This window comes from Hippocampus guttulatus, chromosome 8 (genome assembly GCF_054856545.1).
Source record: "Hippocampus guttulatus isolate MCC_2025c chromosome 8, RoL_Hgut_1.0, whole genome shotgun sequence".
Lineage (NCBI taxonomy): Eukaryota > Metazoa > Chordata > Actinopteri > Syngnathiformes > Syngnathidae > Hippocampus > Hippocampus guttulatus.
This window is the reverse complement of record NC_141268.1, coordinates 20,638,255-20,657,681: the sequence shown is the minus strand read 5'-3', so window position 1 is coordinate 20,657,681 and position 19,427 is coordinate 20,638,255. Positions and strand designations below refer to the sequence as shown.

At 44.7% G+C, this 19,427-nt stretch overlaps 1 protein-coding gene across 2 annotated transcripts; it reads left to right on the top strand.

The window, feature by feature from the left end:
• The first annotated feature begins 509 nt into the window (after window positions 1-509).
• Window positions 510-17,734, top strand: il17rd (interleukin 17 receptor D). Of its 2 annotated transcripts, XM_086118621.1 has the most exons (17): window positions 510-671; window positions 4,507-4,554; window positions 7,175-7,229; window positions 9,286-9,408; window positions 11,599-11,717; window positions 12,602-12,722; window positions 12,825-12,869; window positions 13,582-13,733; window positions 13,829-13,894; window positions 13,970-14,024; window positions 14,363-14,473; window positions 14,573-14,757; window positions 14,854-14,969; window positions 15,195-15,467; window positions 15,643-16,155; window positions 16,785-17,017; window positions 17,090-17,734. In XM_086118621.1, the coding sequence occupies exons 1-17, from the start codon at window positions 552-554 to the stop codon at window positions 17,203-17,205; spliced, it is 2,451 nt and encodes an 816-aa protein (XP_085974747.1). In that variant the 5' UTR covers window positions 510-551; the 3' UTR covers window positions 17,206-17,734. The 2 variants fall into 2 exon arrangements, with proteins under 2 accessions (XP_085974747.1, XP_085974748.1); XM_086118622.1 differs by lacking the exon at window positions 4,507-4,554.
• Window positions 17,735-19,427: the final 1,693 nt, after the last annotated feature.

The window sequence follows — 19,427 nt, the reverse complement described above, 5'->3', positions numbered from 1 at the left end:
TTGAATCAATAAAAATCCCATAAAAAATACAATACATTAATCAAAACGAGTTCAGGAATCCAAAAAAGAAGCTTCCCAATTATCTGCCACTGTGTTAATTGAAATTTTATGTACCAAACGTACTAAGATATCGGTACTCGGTATCGGTACTCGGTATCGGGGAGTGCTTGAGTGAATACAGTATTTGTACTGGTATCAGTCTGAAAAATAGTGGTATCGAGCATCTTTATTATTACTGCCTGCGTTTCTAAATTACAATGCAGTGGTATTTTTCTTATTTAAAAAAAAGCGTTCCAGAAAATGTTTTGGGTGTTAAACGTTTTCCATAACAGTGGGGGTAGCTCCAAGCTCCCAAAATATTTTAAAGTTTAAAATTTGCAAAACCCGTGAGTACCGAATCGCGACTTTACGGGGGTCCGTAGTACTCCACACTCGCGCTCTCACAAGGGCGCACGCACAGATCGATTGGAGGCGCATGCGCATGGACACCTGGACGCGCATCAGCGACGTGAGAGCTTGTGCTGCAGAAATTGTCGAGACTTCGGGGAGGAATGGCGGACCTTCGCTCCCTCTTTGTGGGTCTCTCTGCTTTACTCCTCATATGGAATGTAACTCGTGGGGTTACGCTTTCCGCCAACAGGAGGAACAATCAGGAACGATGTGGCTTCAAGGTAAAAAAAAAAAATCTTGATGTCGTAACTTGCTACCCAGTAAGTCGTGCACCCGTTCAGGTGTCGGCGCATTTTTAATGTGTTGTCACACATTTTTTTTCCACTTAGTTCGAAATACGTGTTAGCCTGAAGTTGCAAATGAAATTTAATTCATTTGTAATTGAGTATTTTAAACGTTCTTTTTACATGGCGAGTGTCAATTTACCTGTCGAAGCATTTTTCTTACCTTCCATGCCGAACTCCACTCGAAAAAGTGGCAATTTAGAGAATGTTCGGCGCCATGCAAACGTGTGCAGTCAGTTAGTTAGCATCGTTTCTGGTCCTTAATTTGGCTTTTGTGAAATTTGTCCATGGGTGTTGCAACTCTGTAAAATTTATTGTAATCGTGGTGGGCGAGTGAATCTATTAGACTTGCGTACCGACAAAGCCGAGGTCCGTTTGAAAAGGTGACACTTGAAGATTGGTCACCGCCTTGTAAACTTGTCGACGTTGTTGCCGTTTTAAAAAAGTCGTCACCTATGAACCATATTTTTTGCCTTGAATTCGGCCATGGTGTCATCGTAGTCCAAGGCTGTTGAAAACTACTAAAATGAATTGTAGTTTGTGGAATGTGGACAATTGTGTTGTCTTGCGTAACTTTTCTTTAAAAAGTTGCAATTTAAACTTCTGTCGCTGCGGCGCAGATCCTTGGACAATGTCTGCCCATCTTTAAGTCTGAATTCCGCTTGGTGGACGTTGTTGTCATTTTTTGTTATCGTTGCCCTCAATTCGGCTCCCGTGTAATTTAGCCACGATTGTGATAATTCTGTCAAATGTATTTTATTCATATGGGTGCAATGTGAAGAATTCCAATGGGAACCCATTACGGTATGTCGCGATTGTTGCTGAATGTGACGGTTTGTTCTGTCTAAACATGAAGTCAATTGTACAACTTCTAAAGTTGGGGTGGGCAAACTGAAAGAATTGCGCCCACCAATGGTTTTGTGGCTTTGGCTGAATTGCAGGTTGTAAAAAAAAAAAAAAAAATACAAAAAATAAACTGGCTTCCTCCCATTTGATGGCTTTCACTTGCTTGAGGGGGTCTCACAAGGATCCCTGTGGACCCTTGTGACATGTGCTGCTAGCAGCTGTGCTGGCTAAAAACACATGTTTGGCAAGCGCACGCTTACAAAACTTAACACAACTTTTTTTTCTTTTAAGAAAAAAAAATCCCACATCTGATTTGACTTTAGATGTTTTATCTCTGCTCCATGTTTTCGTTGCTGTGTGTGTGTGTGTGTGTGTGTGTGTGTGTGTGTGTCAGTCCATCCGTGTCTGTGTGTGCGTGCGCGCACTATCTGTATTTCCCCTTTTAGCCTTTGAAGTGTTGTCTACAGGAAGCCCCAGACTGTTTACCCACTGAAACATTCCTTCCTGCAACAACCCCCCCCCCCCCCAACCCCACTTGCCATCCCACCCAAACACACACAGACACACACACAGACACATCAGAGGATGCCGAATGTGGGGGTTCGAGGCTTTGCTATTCAACAGGTGTGAAGTGGTTAGAGGTGTGAGATTTTAGGAAAAGACCCAATAAAAGCAAACTTGTTATTTGCATGCCAGGCCTGTAGGTGGCAACGTGTCTTTCGATAGTTAACATTGTTCTGCGCTGTTGCCTGCGTGCCACATACTTATATTGTAAAGATTGAGCCGGTATTTATTATTTTTTGTTGTTGTTGTTTTATTCAATCTGTAAGTAAAATGACCACATTCAAGACATTCCGAACATTTTGCTGAATGATTCATATCATAAAGGGCAAATTCATCCATGTTGGCTGCCAGGAGAGACGAGAGCTTTGTGTTGAATGTGTCCCATTCGATTTCAAACTGTGAAGGTAAGTTTCAACTTTGAGTTCCTGAGGTTTATGTCATTGGCACGCAGTTCACCTTTTGTTGACCTTATCTTGGTTGGAAGTGCGAATCTTATTTTATTTATAGTCTCTTTTGCCTAATTTTATTGGAATACAGCGTCTTGACTCATAATCTTATGTTAATATCAGTTTCAAGGAAACTAAAAATAAAAGCACGTGGTGTTTCTTTTTTTTTTTTTTTGAAGAACTGTTCACGATCAATCATTTCCTCATCTTCTGCGACCGGTCCCTGTGGATCAGAGCTACTCCACCCCCGCTTAGATCCCATCTTAGATATCCCGCTTCCTGGATCGTATTCCCCGCTTTCACCTGCACCCGAAACACTCGCCCTTGGAAAAACATCCCTTTGTGTTCAGCTAAGCCGGATGATCCTGTGGTTTCTTTTTTTCACCCCTCGTCTGTCTGCCTGTGTGTGTGTGTGTGTGTGTAAAACATCTGCAGGAGGACGCGCAGGGAAAATCAGTCCGCTTCCTCCTGGCCAGAATCACAACTTTCCAGGCATGTTTCTCACTGTCCGGGCTCCTTGTACCGCGGGGGCTTGTATGTTTTTGACATCAGAGAGCCTCGACGTCCTTCCCGTGTGAATCTTGGGTAAAATGTCTGGGTGGGCTTCGCCGTCGATATGTTGTCAGACGGTGATGCGAGATTATGGCGGAAAATAAGTCAAGTCAGGAAATAAGTCAAAGCTGAGCTGTATCGATGTCCACTGACACAGAATCAGGGTCTCTCAAGCAAATTGTCATTTCATTTTTAATTGGGCCAAAGCTGAGGAAAAAAAAGTGTGTGTGTGTGTGTATATATATATATATATATATATATATATACAGTCATACCTCGGTTTTCAACCATAATCCGTTCCAGAAGGCTGTTCGAAAACCGAAACCACGCTCTTCTTAAAAAAAAATCTGTATTGAACACGTCTGTACACAATGGAACGCGAGACAAGGAAGCGTCACTTCCTCGTGTAAGGAAGGCAAGATGAGTCAAGTGACGCATTCAAGTGCGCATTCATCCGAGGCATAAAAAACTCAAAATATTTGGTCGAAAACCGATTTGGTCGAGAACAGAGACGTTCGAAAACCGAGGTTTGACTGTATATATATAATGTGTATATACAGTATATATATATATATGTTTGTTTATTGGTACATGGTTCCCCTTTTGTCGCACTTGATAACACATTATTTTGGGGAACCCCAAGCTACGGTTCGTGGACCCCAGTCACTTTTGAGAAGTACTTATGGCGCATGTTTGTTTTCATTTGTTAATCAATGGAAGGTTTCCATGTGGATGGAAGGAGTGGATTCGATCCTAGTTTTTTGTTTTTTTGGGGGCGGGGGGGTGGATAGAAAGGAGTCCGAATTTAAGCAGGAGTTGGACTATTGGGGTTGGGGGGGCGGGTCATTGAGGAGCAGTCAGGCAGGAGGTGGAAGCTGCAGGTTTTGTTCCTCTTGGTGGGAAATCTCTGCTTGGCTGAACACACACACACGCACAGACACACACACACACACACACACGCACACTTCTTTATTTAGGTTGCATTGTTGCGCCTCACCTTTGTGCGGACTGAATTCCTCCTGCACAGCTGCTGATCAGAGCTTTACTTTGAGAATTTTTCTTTTATTTCGAACCACGCACGCACACACACACACACATATATGCGTGCGCGCTCGGGGAGGGGTAAAGCCTTGCCGACCGCTTGACAACTCCAGATGTGTCTGGAAAATAAATGCAGGAAGAAGGAAGGTCCTGCATTCCGGTGCAGATTTAATACGCTCTCCCCCTCCGCCAGAATTCAAAGTGCACCTGGATTACCTTCACACTACAGCAAAGATATGACCCCCCCCCCCCACCCCCCCAAAAGAAAAAAACAAAACAAAACGAAAAGCACAGAAAAATATTCTTCTTCTTTTGTCCCTTAGGAAACACTCGACAGAAATAGGAATCAACCAATCGACGTAATATTGGGGGTAAGCATGTTTATTATTATAACCCCCCCAAAAAAGTCCAAGGAGACTTGGAAGAAATGGAACAGGAAGATGGCCATTTTGGTTTGAAGCAGCCACTTTGGGCTGGTACTTGACAAATGCATCCATGGGAATTGTCTCCAATGGGAAGCAGGTAGCCAAGATGAAGGGCTAAATTGCAAAATGCTCGTCTGTTTTGTTTCATCGATCCTCCCAAAGAAGAAAGTCAACGAAACAAAGCAAATCTCACAGAGTTCATCCTTTTGAACAAATATTTTACGGCAAAGTCTTGTTGGGCTTGAACACGCACATCTGGAAGTGAGTCGGCAAACAAAATGGAGCTCGGCGGACATAATTGAAGCACTTCCTGTTTAATCAGATTCCTCCTTCTCCTCTTTCCTTCCCCGCAGTTCTGTTGATTGTTACGTCCTTCCCTTTTTCTTCCCTCCTCCAGCCACCGTTTTTCGCTTCCCTCCTCCAGTCTCGACCTTCTGCCCTCGCGGCATCGCCATGATTAATCGCCGCGTCATCCGCGAGCTCGGGCTGCAATTTAGTCGGGTGATTAGCTCAGGAAGTCATTCGGGGATTTCCCCCGGGGAAATTCTGCTTAACTTTAGCCTTCTTTAGCTTCAGCCATTGCCTCTCATCATATAGATTTTTTTTTTAAATTTAATTGAAAGAGTTTCAGCAATTTTGGTTTGAATCAACCATTCTGGGCAAATTCCAGGCAGGACTAAATTCTAATAAAAAAAAATCTCAAGGTTTGATACCTGAGAACCAACAGGAAGTTAATAGTACCCCCTTGAAAGGAAAAAAAAATTGAATCTGGGACATTCGTTTCACCAATGGTCATGAAATTGGGTGGACACGTCTATCATGATAAGACGAATGGAAAAAGTCTCAAGGAGCCATTCCCGAAATTGAACAGGAAGTTGACCATTTGGCTTTGAAGAAGCCGTTACACACTCAATAGCACTTCCTGGGAAGTCACACAAAACAAAATTAAACCAGATTTGGTGGGAAAAGTCGATTCTAAAAGGATGGACGAAGAAGTCTCGAGGACCCATCCCTGAAATTGAAAAAGAAGGCAACAGGTTGGCTTTGAATAAGCCACGATGGACTCAGTAGCACTTTGTGGGAAGTAACAACAACAACCCCCCCCCCCTCAGAAAAACGTTTTACTGAACACCGTCAAGTTGGCTGTTGCAGTTTGAAGCAACCGTTTTGTGTGAATGTCAGGCCTTTGTCCCAATGAGCCTCACGTGGAAGTAAGCCTCTCAGACAAAGTGGCGGCGGCGCTAAATTACAAGGCCTGTTTCTTTTTTGTTTGGGGGAGGGGCGAGGGCGGGGTCCTTGATTCCAACTTGAGAGAAACACCTGGAAAGAGCAGAAGCACCTGTCCATTTAAAAAACGGCCAAGTAGTGGGAAGGTCTGGGAATTCCAGTGGTGACGGGGGTGGACGTGTCTTGTGGCTCAAGGTGAAAGCGGTGCTTAGAAAACAGTTGGGGCGGCCTCTTTTAGAAGCCCCTGGACTCATGGCCACTTCCCGCCTTTTGACAACTTGACGTTTCTGCTGCTACATCAAAAAAAGAAGCGGCATTCCATTCAAGGTTGTCCCGTAAATCACAAGACGGACAAGTGCTACTTATACCCACTTTGTTGTGTCTGTGTGCGTCTCTCGTTCTTTTTGAGTTGCACGACCCTTGACCTACCCCATCTTTGAACACAAACACACAAAATCAAATGTCCCCACAAAGTCTTTCGACGCTTGTGCCACAACCCTCGTCGTCCCACCTTTGGATTGTGAGGACATTTGATTGTGTGTATATGTTTTGTGTGTGGCGAGTGCATCAAAGGCTTGTTTGATGGTTCAGTTCTGGCACTGATGTGTGTGAGTGTGCGTCTGTGTGTTTGGTTTGAGGGCAAATGAGGGTCTTCACAAGTTTGTAACGACAAACACATGCATGCGCACACCAACTGCTGAGTTACAGTGGCTGCTAATGGGTCTCTCTCTCTCTCTCTCACACACACACACAGTGGGACATCTGTCTGAATGCTTTCAGGCATTTGTGTGTGCTTGTTGTGTGTGTGCTGCCATTGTCTGACACCTCAAACGTGCCGGGGTGTGTGTGTGTGTGTGTGTGTGTGTGTGTGTGTGTGTGTGTCGGTGAGAGAGAGAGGGACGACAAGCAGGTCAAGGTTGTAAAAGGGCCTCAGAGGTGTCGGGTCCAATGCGTTGTGGCCAACGCCAAATGTGAGCTCATGCTCCCATTTCACGCAGCCACCCTGCAAAATTGTGGCGTGCGAGCCATCACCGCCTTTTATACGGAACCCAGCGATGTGGACTGGATGTCATGCGCTTTCAGGACAGCATGAAAGCGGGTATAAGATTGTATTCATAAAATGCACGCAATGGCACATAATCATTTCAAGGCGGCCTTGAGTCTCTTTTTCAGCTTCACGATATGTGCCCGGTCTTTCTTTCAGAGACGCCTAATGATTGTCACAAAATCAAAATTCACGACTGTGTCCAATATGACTTTCAAATTATTATTTTTTTCCAGGTTATCTTTCAATACTAATATATGTGCTTGTCTCGTGATCTCTCACACACACACACAGATGCAGTCCGGGGCCGATGCGGGTCGCAGGTTGGCCGTCACGCTCAGAAGCGACAGTGAGTTTCCTTTTTATTTGTTGTTTAATTAAATAAACAAAGTCACGCATTTTTGCCCACTTCAAATGTCAGAAATATGGAAGAGATATTTGCAGGCAACGCCATAAGGGGCGCTGTCCAACCTGTAAGCTGTTTTCTTTCTTCGGCGTGTGAACTCAAACACTGCCATGGAGGTTTTTTGTCGGTCAACTGGAATCCAACTGCGTACGGCCACCAACAAATAGCCGCTGTACGTCAATTACCTTTTTCAACCTGTAGATGCGGAGGACTGTCTCACCCAGCTTGTCCGTGAAGTCTCATTTTGTTAAACCATTGTAACGACCAACGTTACCCCGTCACATTGCTTTGGATTTGAGATCAGCACAGCTTTTGAATAGAAGACAAAGACGAAGAGAGTCTGTTTGATGCTAACTTCACAGAAGGCAATATTCAGTGGATCTTTCGGATCAAAAAGTCAAAAAGCTCAAACAAGATGAGGAACTGCGCATTGTGTACTAATTGTCACGTTTCATCGTGTACACAATTGTCATGCACTTCTTGAATTGGAAAAAAAGTTTAATTTGACACACACACACATATATATATATGTATATATATATATATACACACACTGTATACTGAATACAAGTAGTTGTATAGTGACATTTTGAAAGAAAAGGTTCAGTTACCAGTGCCAAAAAGTGAAATCAGAGCTCAGGATCAATGTTGTGCTCCCCTAAACTGCCCTCTAACCCACAACACACACACACACATTTAAAGACCCGCGCTTCCTCCGCTTTTGTCTCTCGGCGGGTACAAGTCAAGTTCTTGAGCCGTGTCTGATTCCCGGCTGGCTGCCCTTTTGTCTGTGACCATGAGCGAGACTCACACTCGCATCGCCCTTTTGTGTGTGTGTGTGTGTGTGTGTGTGTGTGTTCAAATCCCAGCATGCGCATTGCCTTTTTCATCTCAGCCATTTTAAATATGGCCTGCGACAAAGTTGTCGTTGTCTTCAGTATACTGTACTTTGAGAGCAGTAGGACATGAAATTGGGTTTTTTAAAACAGGTTTACGGTTTCAAACTTGGATTTCAAGGCCAGGTTAACATTTCAAATCGTTTCAAGCAAAGGGGAGACTTTCAAGGCAGTGTGAGGCTTTTAAATGTTTTTTTTTTTTCTGTCTCCGCCCAGTTTTGTATCAAATGGCCCGTCTCGTCATTTTTTGCCTGCCGCTATGCTAATGAGCTTAGCATCCGTTTAACCTGCTCCAACAGTCCTGAACATGAACATTTCCGAAGCAAATCAGTGACTCGCGTCGCATCCGCCAAGCTGAAAGAGTTCCTCCGTCCTTCCTAAGCTGCAGGACGCACCCCCCTGCCTCCCCCCTCCTCCTTCTCTTCTCCTTCACCTTGGTCAAAGAGGGGCAGCGAGTCGTGTCTGAGCTCTTGCCCTCCTTCCTCTTCCACTCGTCAAGCTTTGGCTTGAACCGCACAAAAGATGTCATTTATTTGCGATGTGGTTTGCAAGACTGGGTGAGGGCTTCAACTGAAGATGGAGTTCGGGTTTAGTTTCAAGTGGGTTGGCATTTCAAATTTGAAGAAGGTTAGAAATGACGGTTTCAAGAACGTGCTCGGGTGTGAAATTAAGGTTACGTCAGTAACTGACCAAGGCGAAGAGCTACAGGTTTGATAGTACACATGACAGGGTTATGGTTTCAAATTTAGGTTTTGAATAAGGTTAAAATGTTACATTAGGGTGTCGAGGCAAGTTTAGGGTTTCGGCACAGGGTTACATTTTTGAAATTGGACTTCAAGGCAGGGTTACGGTTTCAAAAGATGGTTTTGATACAGGTTTCAAGTTGGGGATTGGAGATGTGGTGAGGTTTTTAAATTGGTGTTTCAAGCTAGGAATAGGGTTGTAAATTAGCTTTTGCGAAGACTGTGCTGGTGCCCAAGCACTTCAGCCAATGTTTCAGTGCTTCGAAAGTTGTCAAGTGAACGCTGACGGTAAGGATGTAGGATGCTACGTTAGCTTGCGGTGCTAGCGGCAACATTTATATGAGTTTGTGTTTTTTCCAGACTGCTCGTTGAACTCCCCGCTGGGCAAACACGTCATCCACGAGGTGGCCAACGTCTCCTTCACGCATCTGGCCTGCGACCACCAAGCCGGAGTCGTGGTCCACTGGTCGGCCAGTCCGCTAGGTATGCTTCCGACATACAGTATGTCTAATGTCCGCATGTTCGAAGTTCACTATTGTTACCAAAACGTAACAATATAATGATTGCTAAAGTCGAAAACAAATTCTGTTCACATAAAATGAAAACCGTTAAAAAAAAAAAAAAAGAAAACTAGCTGAACTCCATTTTCCATTTGCAAAACTAACAGAAGCTACCTTTAATTAACAGAAAAATACTTTTTGTTTTCATCTTTGTCATTTAATTTAATACATGAGCCTTGGTCGTAGATTTTTAAATCCATTGAACGAAACTAAATAGAAGCATTTCCGGGAAAAAACAAAACAAAACTAAAGCTTATAATACAACAAAGTCTGAAAACTCATTAAAATGGACAAAATTGTAAAAATTCAAAACAAAAACTATAATGTAGAATCCAAAACCTGCCTGTTGTGTTCACGGCAAATCCTCCAAATGAAACCTGACCCTGCCTCGAAACCTTCTTTCAAACCCTACCCCTATCTTGAAAGCCGAATGTTTGCTTCAAACTCACATTGAAAATGCTAATCCCTCCTCGGACCCTGGTTTGAAACCCTAATTTGAAAGCCTGAACCTGGCTTGAATGCCCATCCTTTACTTTGAACCCTTAATTGACATTCTAACCCTTTCTTGAAGCCCTCATTTGTAACCCCAGTCCCGTCTTGAAACCCGAACCCAACCTAGGAAAAACTAACGCTATTTGAAACCCTAACCCTGCCTTGATACCCTAACCTTTGCTTTAAAACCTAATCCTGCATTTAGGGCTTTTTCTTTTCATCGAAACTTTCTAGGGGCTCCTACTATGTGTCTTTGTGGTCTCATCAAATGTTGACCAGGGTGCACAATATCGCATCGAGAGCATCTCCAAATCGGAGCCCTGAAAGCAATTTTTTTTTTCCGCCACAAAGGGGATCACATGGAAGGATTTAAATGTGTGCCGCTTTGATCGTCACTCACTACCTCCATGGGAGCGCCAAAGAATGTGTGTGTGCGTGCGTGCGTGCGTGTGTGTGTGTGTGTGTGTGTGTAACTTGAAGACCGTGGCTGTGACAATGCAGCCTCTTGTTTTCCCTCGGAAGGACCCAAAAATCCCGCAGAAGTATTTGCCGTCCCAGCGATGGCTGAACAAATAGGACGACGTTCTCCGTCCTCCTCCAGCGGCGTACTTTTACAGGCAGTTCAAAAGAGGTTGTGTTTTTTGCCTGAGGTGCAAAAATAAGTGAGCTTGAAAAATTGAGCGCGTAATCGTAACCCCCGCGGCCAGCAACCAACTGACATTTGTTGAAATGCTTCCTAGCAACAAGCAGCTGAGAAAAAAAAAAAGTTCCATTTGTTGAATTTGGAATTCTGCCTTTGCAATAAGGCGCAGTTCGTATTCGGACACATTACATCCCTTGATGGGATACATTTTGGAAGTAACTGTGGCTAAAGTCAAAGCCTGAGAAAATAGGTCATGAAGGAGTGAAGGAAGGACAAAAGGAAGGAAGGAGTTGGGAAAGGTGCCCAGGAATCTGCCCGGAGACGGAAAAACCTGTTCTGCTGTCTGGCTAATGAGAACAACATGTCCCGTGCATGGAAAGCTCTCATTACAAGAGTCAAAGAGGCTTTGAGGGGGGATGAAAGAGAGCGGGGGGCGCAGGTGGAGGAACCCTTGGCAGGGGGGGGGGGGGGGGAGCGTGGACAACTAGAAGTGAAATTTGATGGCAAGGGGAGGAGAGGAGGTATGTCAAAGAAATGAGGAAAGGGCATGTCAGTCACTTTCACGCGAAATGAACCCGACGCAGAAGCCAGTGAAGTGAGGATATTCCGCAACCTGCCTCCAAGTGCGGCAAATTTCCAGGACAACGTCACCCACCTCCATCCATTCTGGGACGTTGTCATTTAGAAGCAACGGCGAACCCTCGAAATTGTTAAACTAAATGTCACATTCACAAAAATGTCTACAACTAATATGATAATACAGGCATATATTCTTTATCCTCTGCAAAGAATAACCGAGTGCATCTCACTGAAGAATGGCGAATCTGTATGTCTGTTACACGACAACATCATAGAATAACGCGGTTGAAAAATGTTTTTGAAAAATTGTAAACGTTTTGTATTTCCTGAACTTGGAATTCCGCCTAGCAACAAGAGATGGTTGGATGGACAGCTGAAGCTCCTGACTCGTTTGTGCAGGAATTGAACACATCAAAGGCTTCCGGGTTTATCTGGAGGACAAGAATCCTGACGGGAAACGATGCCAACATCTCGTCCTCAAAGACCCGCGACAGCTCAACTTCTCCTACAAGAACACGGTAAGACAAGGGTGGACTCATTTTTCTTTTTTTCGGTCGACGACTCCCCACAAATTTGCAAGGGAGAGGCTGTGAGCGTCAAAAGAAAAGCAGAATGGCTGCCTTGGACACTTTCAGCGAGCAGGTTTTTGGATATGCTCGAGATTTCAAATGATTCGCTTCTCGCCCAATTTTTTTTTCGTGAGAATATTGTCCCGGTTTTCGTAAAACGTGGGACACGGCCAATCATTTAGCAGGATTGCCGTGTGCTCGTCCAAAGCGTTTTGTGAGTTGTATAAAAATTCTACAAGAGACATAGTGTACTCCATAATAAAAGCTTTTATTAACAACTCAAGGCAAAATTAAGCTTCCCTGTCTGCTCGGCAACATCGGCACAACGCATCCTGTCAAAAATCAAACCTTAGCGATTGCACTCGGTAAACAAGCAGAAAATGATCGAGTGTGACTACAAAATAATCCAATGGATCGGTCATTTACATTTTTGGAACGGATTAATTCGATTATCATTATTTCTTATGGGAAATATTGTTTTGCTTTTCATACAACTCACTTGCAGTTGGACATTCGGGTACGGATGAATCCCCAAAACTGAGTTCCCGTTGTATCAAACGCCTGTTATGTATTTTGCCGTCGTTGGAAAACAGCAAGTTGTGCTGGAACATCCAACGTTGCCTGCGCATCACATCCCTGCCACAAAGTGCTCACTTCAGTATGACATTCGCATTCAAAAGTTGACACGGGGGTCAAATGAAATTCACCCGGAAAGGTCAAAGTGCATTTACCAGTCTGCAAATGTCCAAACGGCTGCAATGTTGTGTAAGTGGTGCATTGCCGGATATTGTCGCGAGCCTCCTGATGATCTGCAAACGGTACGCTTGACACAGAAGCTGAGCAGTCAGCCGTTCAGCGACTTGAGCTTCGACACGGACTACATGGTGCGCGTTGTTCCTTTCCCTACGCTGATGAACGACAGCTTCTTCCCGCCGTCTTTCCTCAGGACAAACTGTAAGTGCCGTTGCTTTCATGTTTAGCACACCTAGCCAGCCTATTAGTTGTTAGTGTGTGTGTGTGTGTGTGTTTTAACTGGTGTGTGTTGTCGCGTTGCAGCCTGTGAAGTCTTGCTGGGCTCAGAAAACCTGGTCTGTAAACCATGTAAGTTCCTCGCCTTTGTCGTCATAACCGTAAACATGTGTGCGTGCGTGTGTGCATGCGTGTGTGTGTGTGTGTGTGTTTTCTTGCCAGATAATGTGAAAATAAGTCCTCATTAATAACTCCTCATTTTAAGTGCTCAACCATTTCCAATTGGACTCCGATCCCATTTTATGACCAGTTTTGCAGGTCATTCCAAAGAGCTGACGTCAAATGTTCATGATGTTCAAGTAATATACTGAATCTTCACGGTGGGGCGGAAACCCTGTGTCCAAATCTGGTCGGGTTTTTTTTTTTTAAACAAACCTGGCACCATTGGTCTGTTATTTGTGCAATTTATCAAGGAATTGAAAGTGTTGAAAATAGCTTGAGAACAAATCTGGGAACTTACTTGGACTCCCCGAGAAGCGTCGTCAAGCCACCTTTTGCTCGCTCTTCGGGAGCTGCGTGGCATTATGTCGTCGTAAGTCTGGAAGTTTTGTTTTGTTTTTTGGACATTAAGGCATCCAAGTGTTTAGGTTAGATGCACTGGAGTAGGTCTGTTTTGTGTGGGGCAGCTGTAATGCTTTGGTGCAGAAGCAACTAGTCAGGCACGAAGGGGAAGCGTGAAGCCATTCATTTCCGCTTCAAAAGGAGCGGTCGCAGTCGATGCGAGGATTGCGTCCGGTAGCAAAAATATACTCAAACAAGACTTTGTGATTCTTTGTTGGTGCAGTTTGGAAGCCGAAGATGTTGAGCGTGTCCCAGCTGGGCTCCAAGCTCCATGTCAGCTTCGAGCAGGCCCCGCCTTCTTTCGCCTTCCATCTCTACTACGTTTACTACAAGCTGCGCCAGGACGGACCCTTCCGACTGCAGCGCTGCAAACCCGTACGAGCGCACGAAATCAGAACGTAGCCCCCCCCCCCCCCCCTCCCCTGTGTCCCGCTCTCAAGTTCTTCATGTTCAATAATTTGCGTTGGCAGGACGTGAACCAGCTGAAGACCACCTGCATCCTGCAGGACGTCACTCCGGGGACGTACACCATCGAGGTACGCAAACGCTCCGCTTGTCAACGTGAGATGCTCGTCACCTTTGCGATGCAAATTTTATCTTTTGTGCCCCAGCTACGAGACGAAAGCAACACCACCAGGAAGCAGACACAGTTTTATGTCAGCCAAGGTGAGGTGATTATTTAATTGAATGCAAATGTAGTTTTTTTTTTTGTGTATACATATATTTTTAATAGTATAATTATTTGCATATTTTTGGGGGATACATATGGCTATATTTGTATATATACATATTTTCTAAATTTCATAAATAAAATTCTACACTTGGTTCGTCCTAAAATGACATCATGTAATTTCTGGTGACCTTTTTTTTTTTTTCCAAATGCTTACACTGATGTATAAGCAGTTCATCTTGATATCGAGGTACTGTACTTTGCACGGGTAGTACTGTCTCTATGTTGTGCTTGAGCTTAAGAAGGGTGCGTTTTTTTTTTTGTCGCGTTCCAGTGCACTCGCCATGGGCGGGGCCTATCCGCGCCATGGCGATCACAGTGCCGCTGGTCATCATGTCAGCCTTCGCCACGCTCTTCACCATCATGTGCCGCAAGAAGCAGCAAGGTGAGAGAGAAACGCCCCCCCACCCCCAAAACGTCTTGATCGATTGCTTGTCGTGGTCATCGAAAATGTTGACCGGTGGACCGACGGCTCCCCTGTTAGAAAACATCTACAGCCAGCTGGACGAGGAGAGCAGCGAATCGTCCAATCAGAGTGCGGCGTTGAGCGCCGAGAGGCCGTGGCCCCGCCCCAAAGTCTTTATCTGCTACTCCGACCGTGACGGCGCGAAGCACGCCGGAGTCATACAGAGCTTCGCGTACTTCCTTCAGGACTTCTGCGGCTGCGAGGTGAGAAAACGGCGGCCCGGTGGCGCAGCTCGCCGCCGACGGAGTTCCGCCTGTCGTTCAAGTTTGTTCTCACCTGTCAATCATGTTGACGATCAGGTGGTGCTGGACCTGTGGGAGCATCTGGAGATGTGCAGGGAAGGTCAGATGTCGTGGCTCAGCCGGCAGCTGGACGAAGCCAACTTCATCATCACCGTCTGCTCCAAAGGACTTCGGTACTTCATCGAGACTGCATGGATGTTTTCGTATCAGCCTTGCTGGTGTCTGTGTTAAAGGCAATTTCATTTCTCTCAATGTGTACTTACCCTCCCCGCCGCTAGGTGGTGCAAATACACTCCAGATGAAAATGCTTCCTTTCGTCTTCACTTTGCAGCCACGTGCCACTTTCGTGAGCATCTGCAGCCCTCGTCAAATCATTTGCTTTGCTTCCGTCCCCGCAGCTACTTTGTGGAGCGGAAGAGCCGCCGAGGAAAGACGCCGGTCGGACGGCGCTGCGTCAGCAGCGGCGGCGGCGACGCAGATTGTCCGTCGGGGAGGTCCGGCGGTGACCTGTTTGTGGTGGGCGTGGCCATGATCGCAGAGAAGTTGCGGCAGGCCAAGCGGCAGGAGAGCGAAGAGCGCGGCCATGCGGGCGAGCTCCAACGCTTCATGGCCGTCTACTTCGACTATTCCACCGAGAACGACGTTCCTACCATCCTCAGTTTGGCTCCCAGGTAGATAAGCAATGAAAGGCTTTACTCATCCCACAATGGGGAAACATGCTCGTCTGCGACCCCTGCCAAGCAGGTTTTCATCAGTGTCCGTCTGGAGGAGTTCAGATGCTCCGTGTGAGACACACACACACACACTTTTCACATCATCAACGAGTGACTTTTGTTGTGTGTTTAGGTTCAAGCTGATGGACCAGTTGCCTCAGCTGTTCGCTCGCCTGCACTCAGGGCGCACGGGTCTGGCCGAGCGCGAGTCGCAGCCGCTCAACATCTCGCGCAGGAATTACTTCCGCAGCAAGTCGGGCCGCTCGCTCTACGTGGCCATCTGCAACATGCACCAGTACATCAGCCAAAACCCGGACTGGTTCCAAAAGCCCGCCGCTTCTTGCTCGCCGCTGCCCCTTCCCACCGCGTCTGTGTCTGCCCGGGACGACAAGGTGCCCACTTCATCCTCCCGGCCGGACGGCGGCCTGGTTCTGAACGAGGTACTGGTGAAGATGCCCAAGAGTGACGACAGGAGGACCAAGAAGAACTCACTCTTGCTCGACTCCGCAGCCGCCATCAGCTATAAGCTCAGCCTGGGTCCCAGCCCAAGTCACAGTCCTGTTCCCAATCTTGCTCCCAGTCCTGCTCCCAGTCTTGATCCAGCCCTTCCTCAGAGCTCTTCATGCAGGCTGGAACACAATTCCAGGTAAATAGGAGAACAGAGAATTCTCTTCTCCCAGATTTAGATTTGTAAAGCACCGTCATGACAAATGGGTTACCAATAGATGGCGGTATCGTAAGATCAGCATAGCTTTTGAGTAGAAGATCAAGATTAGGGGGTCGGTTTAATCTTTTCACGTCGATTGTAAGGGACAGAAATGCGAGTATGTTTAAATTTGGACGCGTTTAGGCAACCGACAATGTTTTTTTTTTGGTTTGTTTTTAAATGTAAATGTAAAAAGTTCGTGTACTGTAAATAAACAATCACTTATAACACCAAACATTTGTATGGGTTGAACATCGATTAATCAACTCGTAGATGAATCAGCTTTACTACGCAGCTTTACTACTATGCAACGGCATTTTTGAAATCTGCATCAAAAATACGTTGAGGGACACATCAAGCCATGTGTGATTCAAATTTGCTGTTGACCTGTGTTTTTTGCTCGTGGTGGGCTTGTGTTTAAACAAATCTCACTGACATTATCAATGAGTCGACTTGGACTCCACTTTCATCACGTACTGTCCACTACAGAAAAAAAAAAATGTTTTTGACTCCTGCGAGCTCCTTGGGTGAGGTCCCATGTCTTACGTGCTGCTCTGACTCTCATTTAGCACGTCCTCCCAAACCCCTTCGCCGTGCCTCCTCCGGGACGAGGACGAGGCTCCTTCTGCAGAAGCGTCAGGCAGCCCCGAGCCGCCGCCGCCACCGCCGCCCCGCGACTCGGGCATCTACGAGTCCTCCGTGCCGTCCTCTGAGCTGTCCATCCCCTTGATGGACGGGCTGTCCCATGAGCACGCCGACTCCTCATCGCTGGCCGAGAGCGAGTCGTCATCGTCTGGCTTGGGTAAGCCCGCCAGTAGCACATGAAAAACGCTGAAGTCTTGGCGCACTGACCACTTTTGGTTTTCTCACGTAGGAGACGAGGAGCCGCCGGTTGTCACGTCTCTGGGCTGCGGCGCCCCCACAGTCTGTAAAGCAGAACTGCACCACTCGGCGCGAAGTGCGGGACTGGAAACTGCAGCTTCGCTGTAGCGTCCTCTGCAATGGACGTTCTGGAATGTTGGTAACCGTGGTGACTTGTGTGAAGAACAACGCATTTGGAATATGTGGTGCAACAGGAACCTTTGCGAACCACTGTGTTTTTTGTTTGTTTTTGGGGGGTTTTCTCCCCACTGTTGAAGTTTTGTCGTACCTGCGGACTGATGGAACAGGATATTTGGAACACTGGTATATTTTTTCCCCACCCAAAAAGTCGTTTGCGATGAATACTGACTCGACAACAGTACCCAATGTTTGTCTTTTTTTTTTTTTTTTTAAATTAGAGTTTAAAGACCTCATGTCCTGTTGTTAACATTTGAATTGAAACTGGACATGAAAGTGAAAAAGGGAACACAGCATTTTCATCTTGTATATAGCATTTTTTTTAAACTTTTGTCAGAAATGTCTGTTGTAATTTTAATTGTTTGGAGTTTTTTTTCTCTGCATCGTCTCGAAATGTACCGGTACTGTTCTAGGGTACCTTAAATGTAGGAAATAAATGAAAAACATCTCGTGACACTAACCACGGCCATTTTGCTGAATTCTTCACCCATTGGAAATTACACTTCAATAAAAAAAAAAAATGTGTGGGAAAATTTTCAAGTTTAAAAATGAAGAGACAATTCAAAGAACACTTTTTACAATTCTTCACTTGAATAAAATGTATTTTTTTTACTTATTTAAAACAACAAAATTAAAAGGAATTAAATCATCTTATTCTATTTTTATACAAAATACAAATTCAAAAAGTAATTTACCGCAATTGAAAGTGGATGTTTAAATGGAAAACTCATTCAAAATAAGGGGAGTGTTAATTTTAATATTGATATAATAAAATTATTTTTACTGAATAAAAAAAATGCTTGTTCCCTCATTTTGTACAATATATATATATTTTTTAAAAAAGGTTGCTATTTATTTTAATTCAATATTTTGCCATACTTAATTCTAAGAAAATATTGACATGATTTTCCTGAAATTCTTTTTTGGATTTTATTTAATGAATTGCTGTCATTCCAATTAAAACGACAAAAACATTTTTTGTTTATTTTTATAGTGGGCCTGGTATTTTTGCTCTTCCAATACTGTTTTTTATTTAATTGGGTCAAGTTCATAAATAGGAAATAAACCTGTGTTGTTCCACGATGGTAATCGTTTTCACAGGGCGGCTACGTGTTGATATTTTTGTGCAAATATGGACTTCTCTAAAAGAATTAGACATGCACTGTGTGCCCGATCAGCAGTGCCGTCAAAATGATCCATGACCTGTCCGTTCCATTCGATAGCAAGGCGGGACTTCAACTGAAACCCAGAAAGTGGAGGAAAGTTTCCCAACGGAAGTGAAGCTCATCTTTCTTGCAGTAGATGAGATGAGACGAAGCGAGAAGTTGGTCCTACCCCGAGGGCAAAAGTGGGCAGACGGCCGGCGTGGAGGCGTTACATCGCGTTGTGGCTTCAAGGAACAGGAATCCAAGCAAACATGCGGCCGTAAGGTGCACCTTCACAATAAAAGCGAGTTTTTCGGAATTTTGTTTTGATATATATTTGTTTGTATTTTTCAAATTATTATACATTTTCCCTTTAGTTTCTGTTATTTTGGAGGATATTTTAATCCAATTTCAGATTTGTTTCCTTTTTTTTGGTTTCAGCCCTACTGCTTTTTTAATCGAATATTTTATATTGTTTCAACATTGTATTTTTTTTCTAATTTTGGGGGGGGGCTGTTTTGATATATTTTAAAGCTTTTTTTTTTTTGCTTAATCATATAATTCAGTATTTTCCCGACTGCTATTTTTATGTTTATGGTATTTCTGCACTATTAGAAAATATGTATTTTGGTATATTTTGTGTTGTTCTGTCTGATAATTGAAAGATTTTTTTTCTGGAGCCTATCCCCGCCGTCTTCGGGGAGTAGGCAGGGCACACTTAAATGAACGACCATTCGCGCTCGCATTCACACCGAGGTACAATTTAGAGGTGTTCAATCAACCCACTGGGCATGTTTTTGGAATGTGGGAGGAAACCAGAGTACCCGAAGAAAACCCACGCAGTCACGGGGAGAGCATGCAAACTCCACACAGCAAGGCCGGAGCCTCTGCACTGTGAGGTCGACGCGCTAACTATTCATCTATTTTAAATTTGTTCGTCGTATTCTTTTACTTTTACACATTTTTTCTGAATCAACTTTAATTATTTCATATTTTTGTTAAATACCT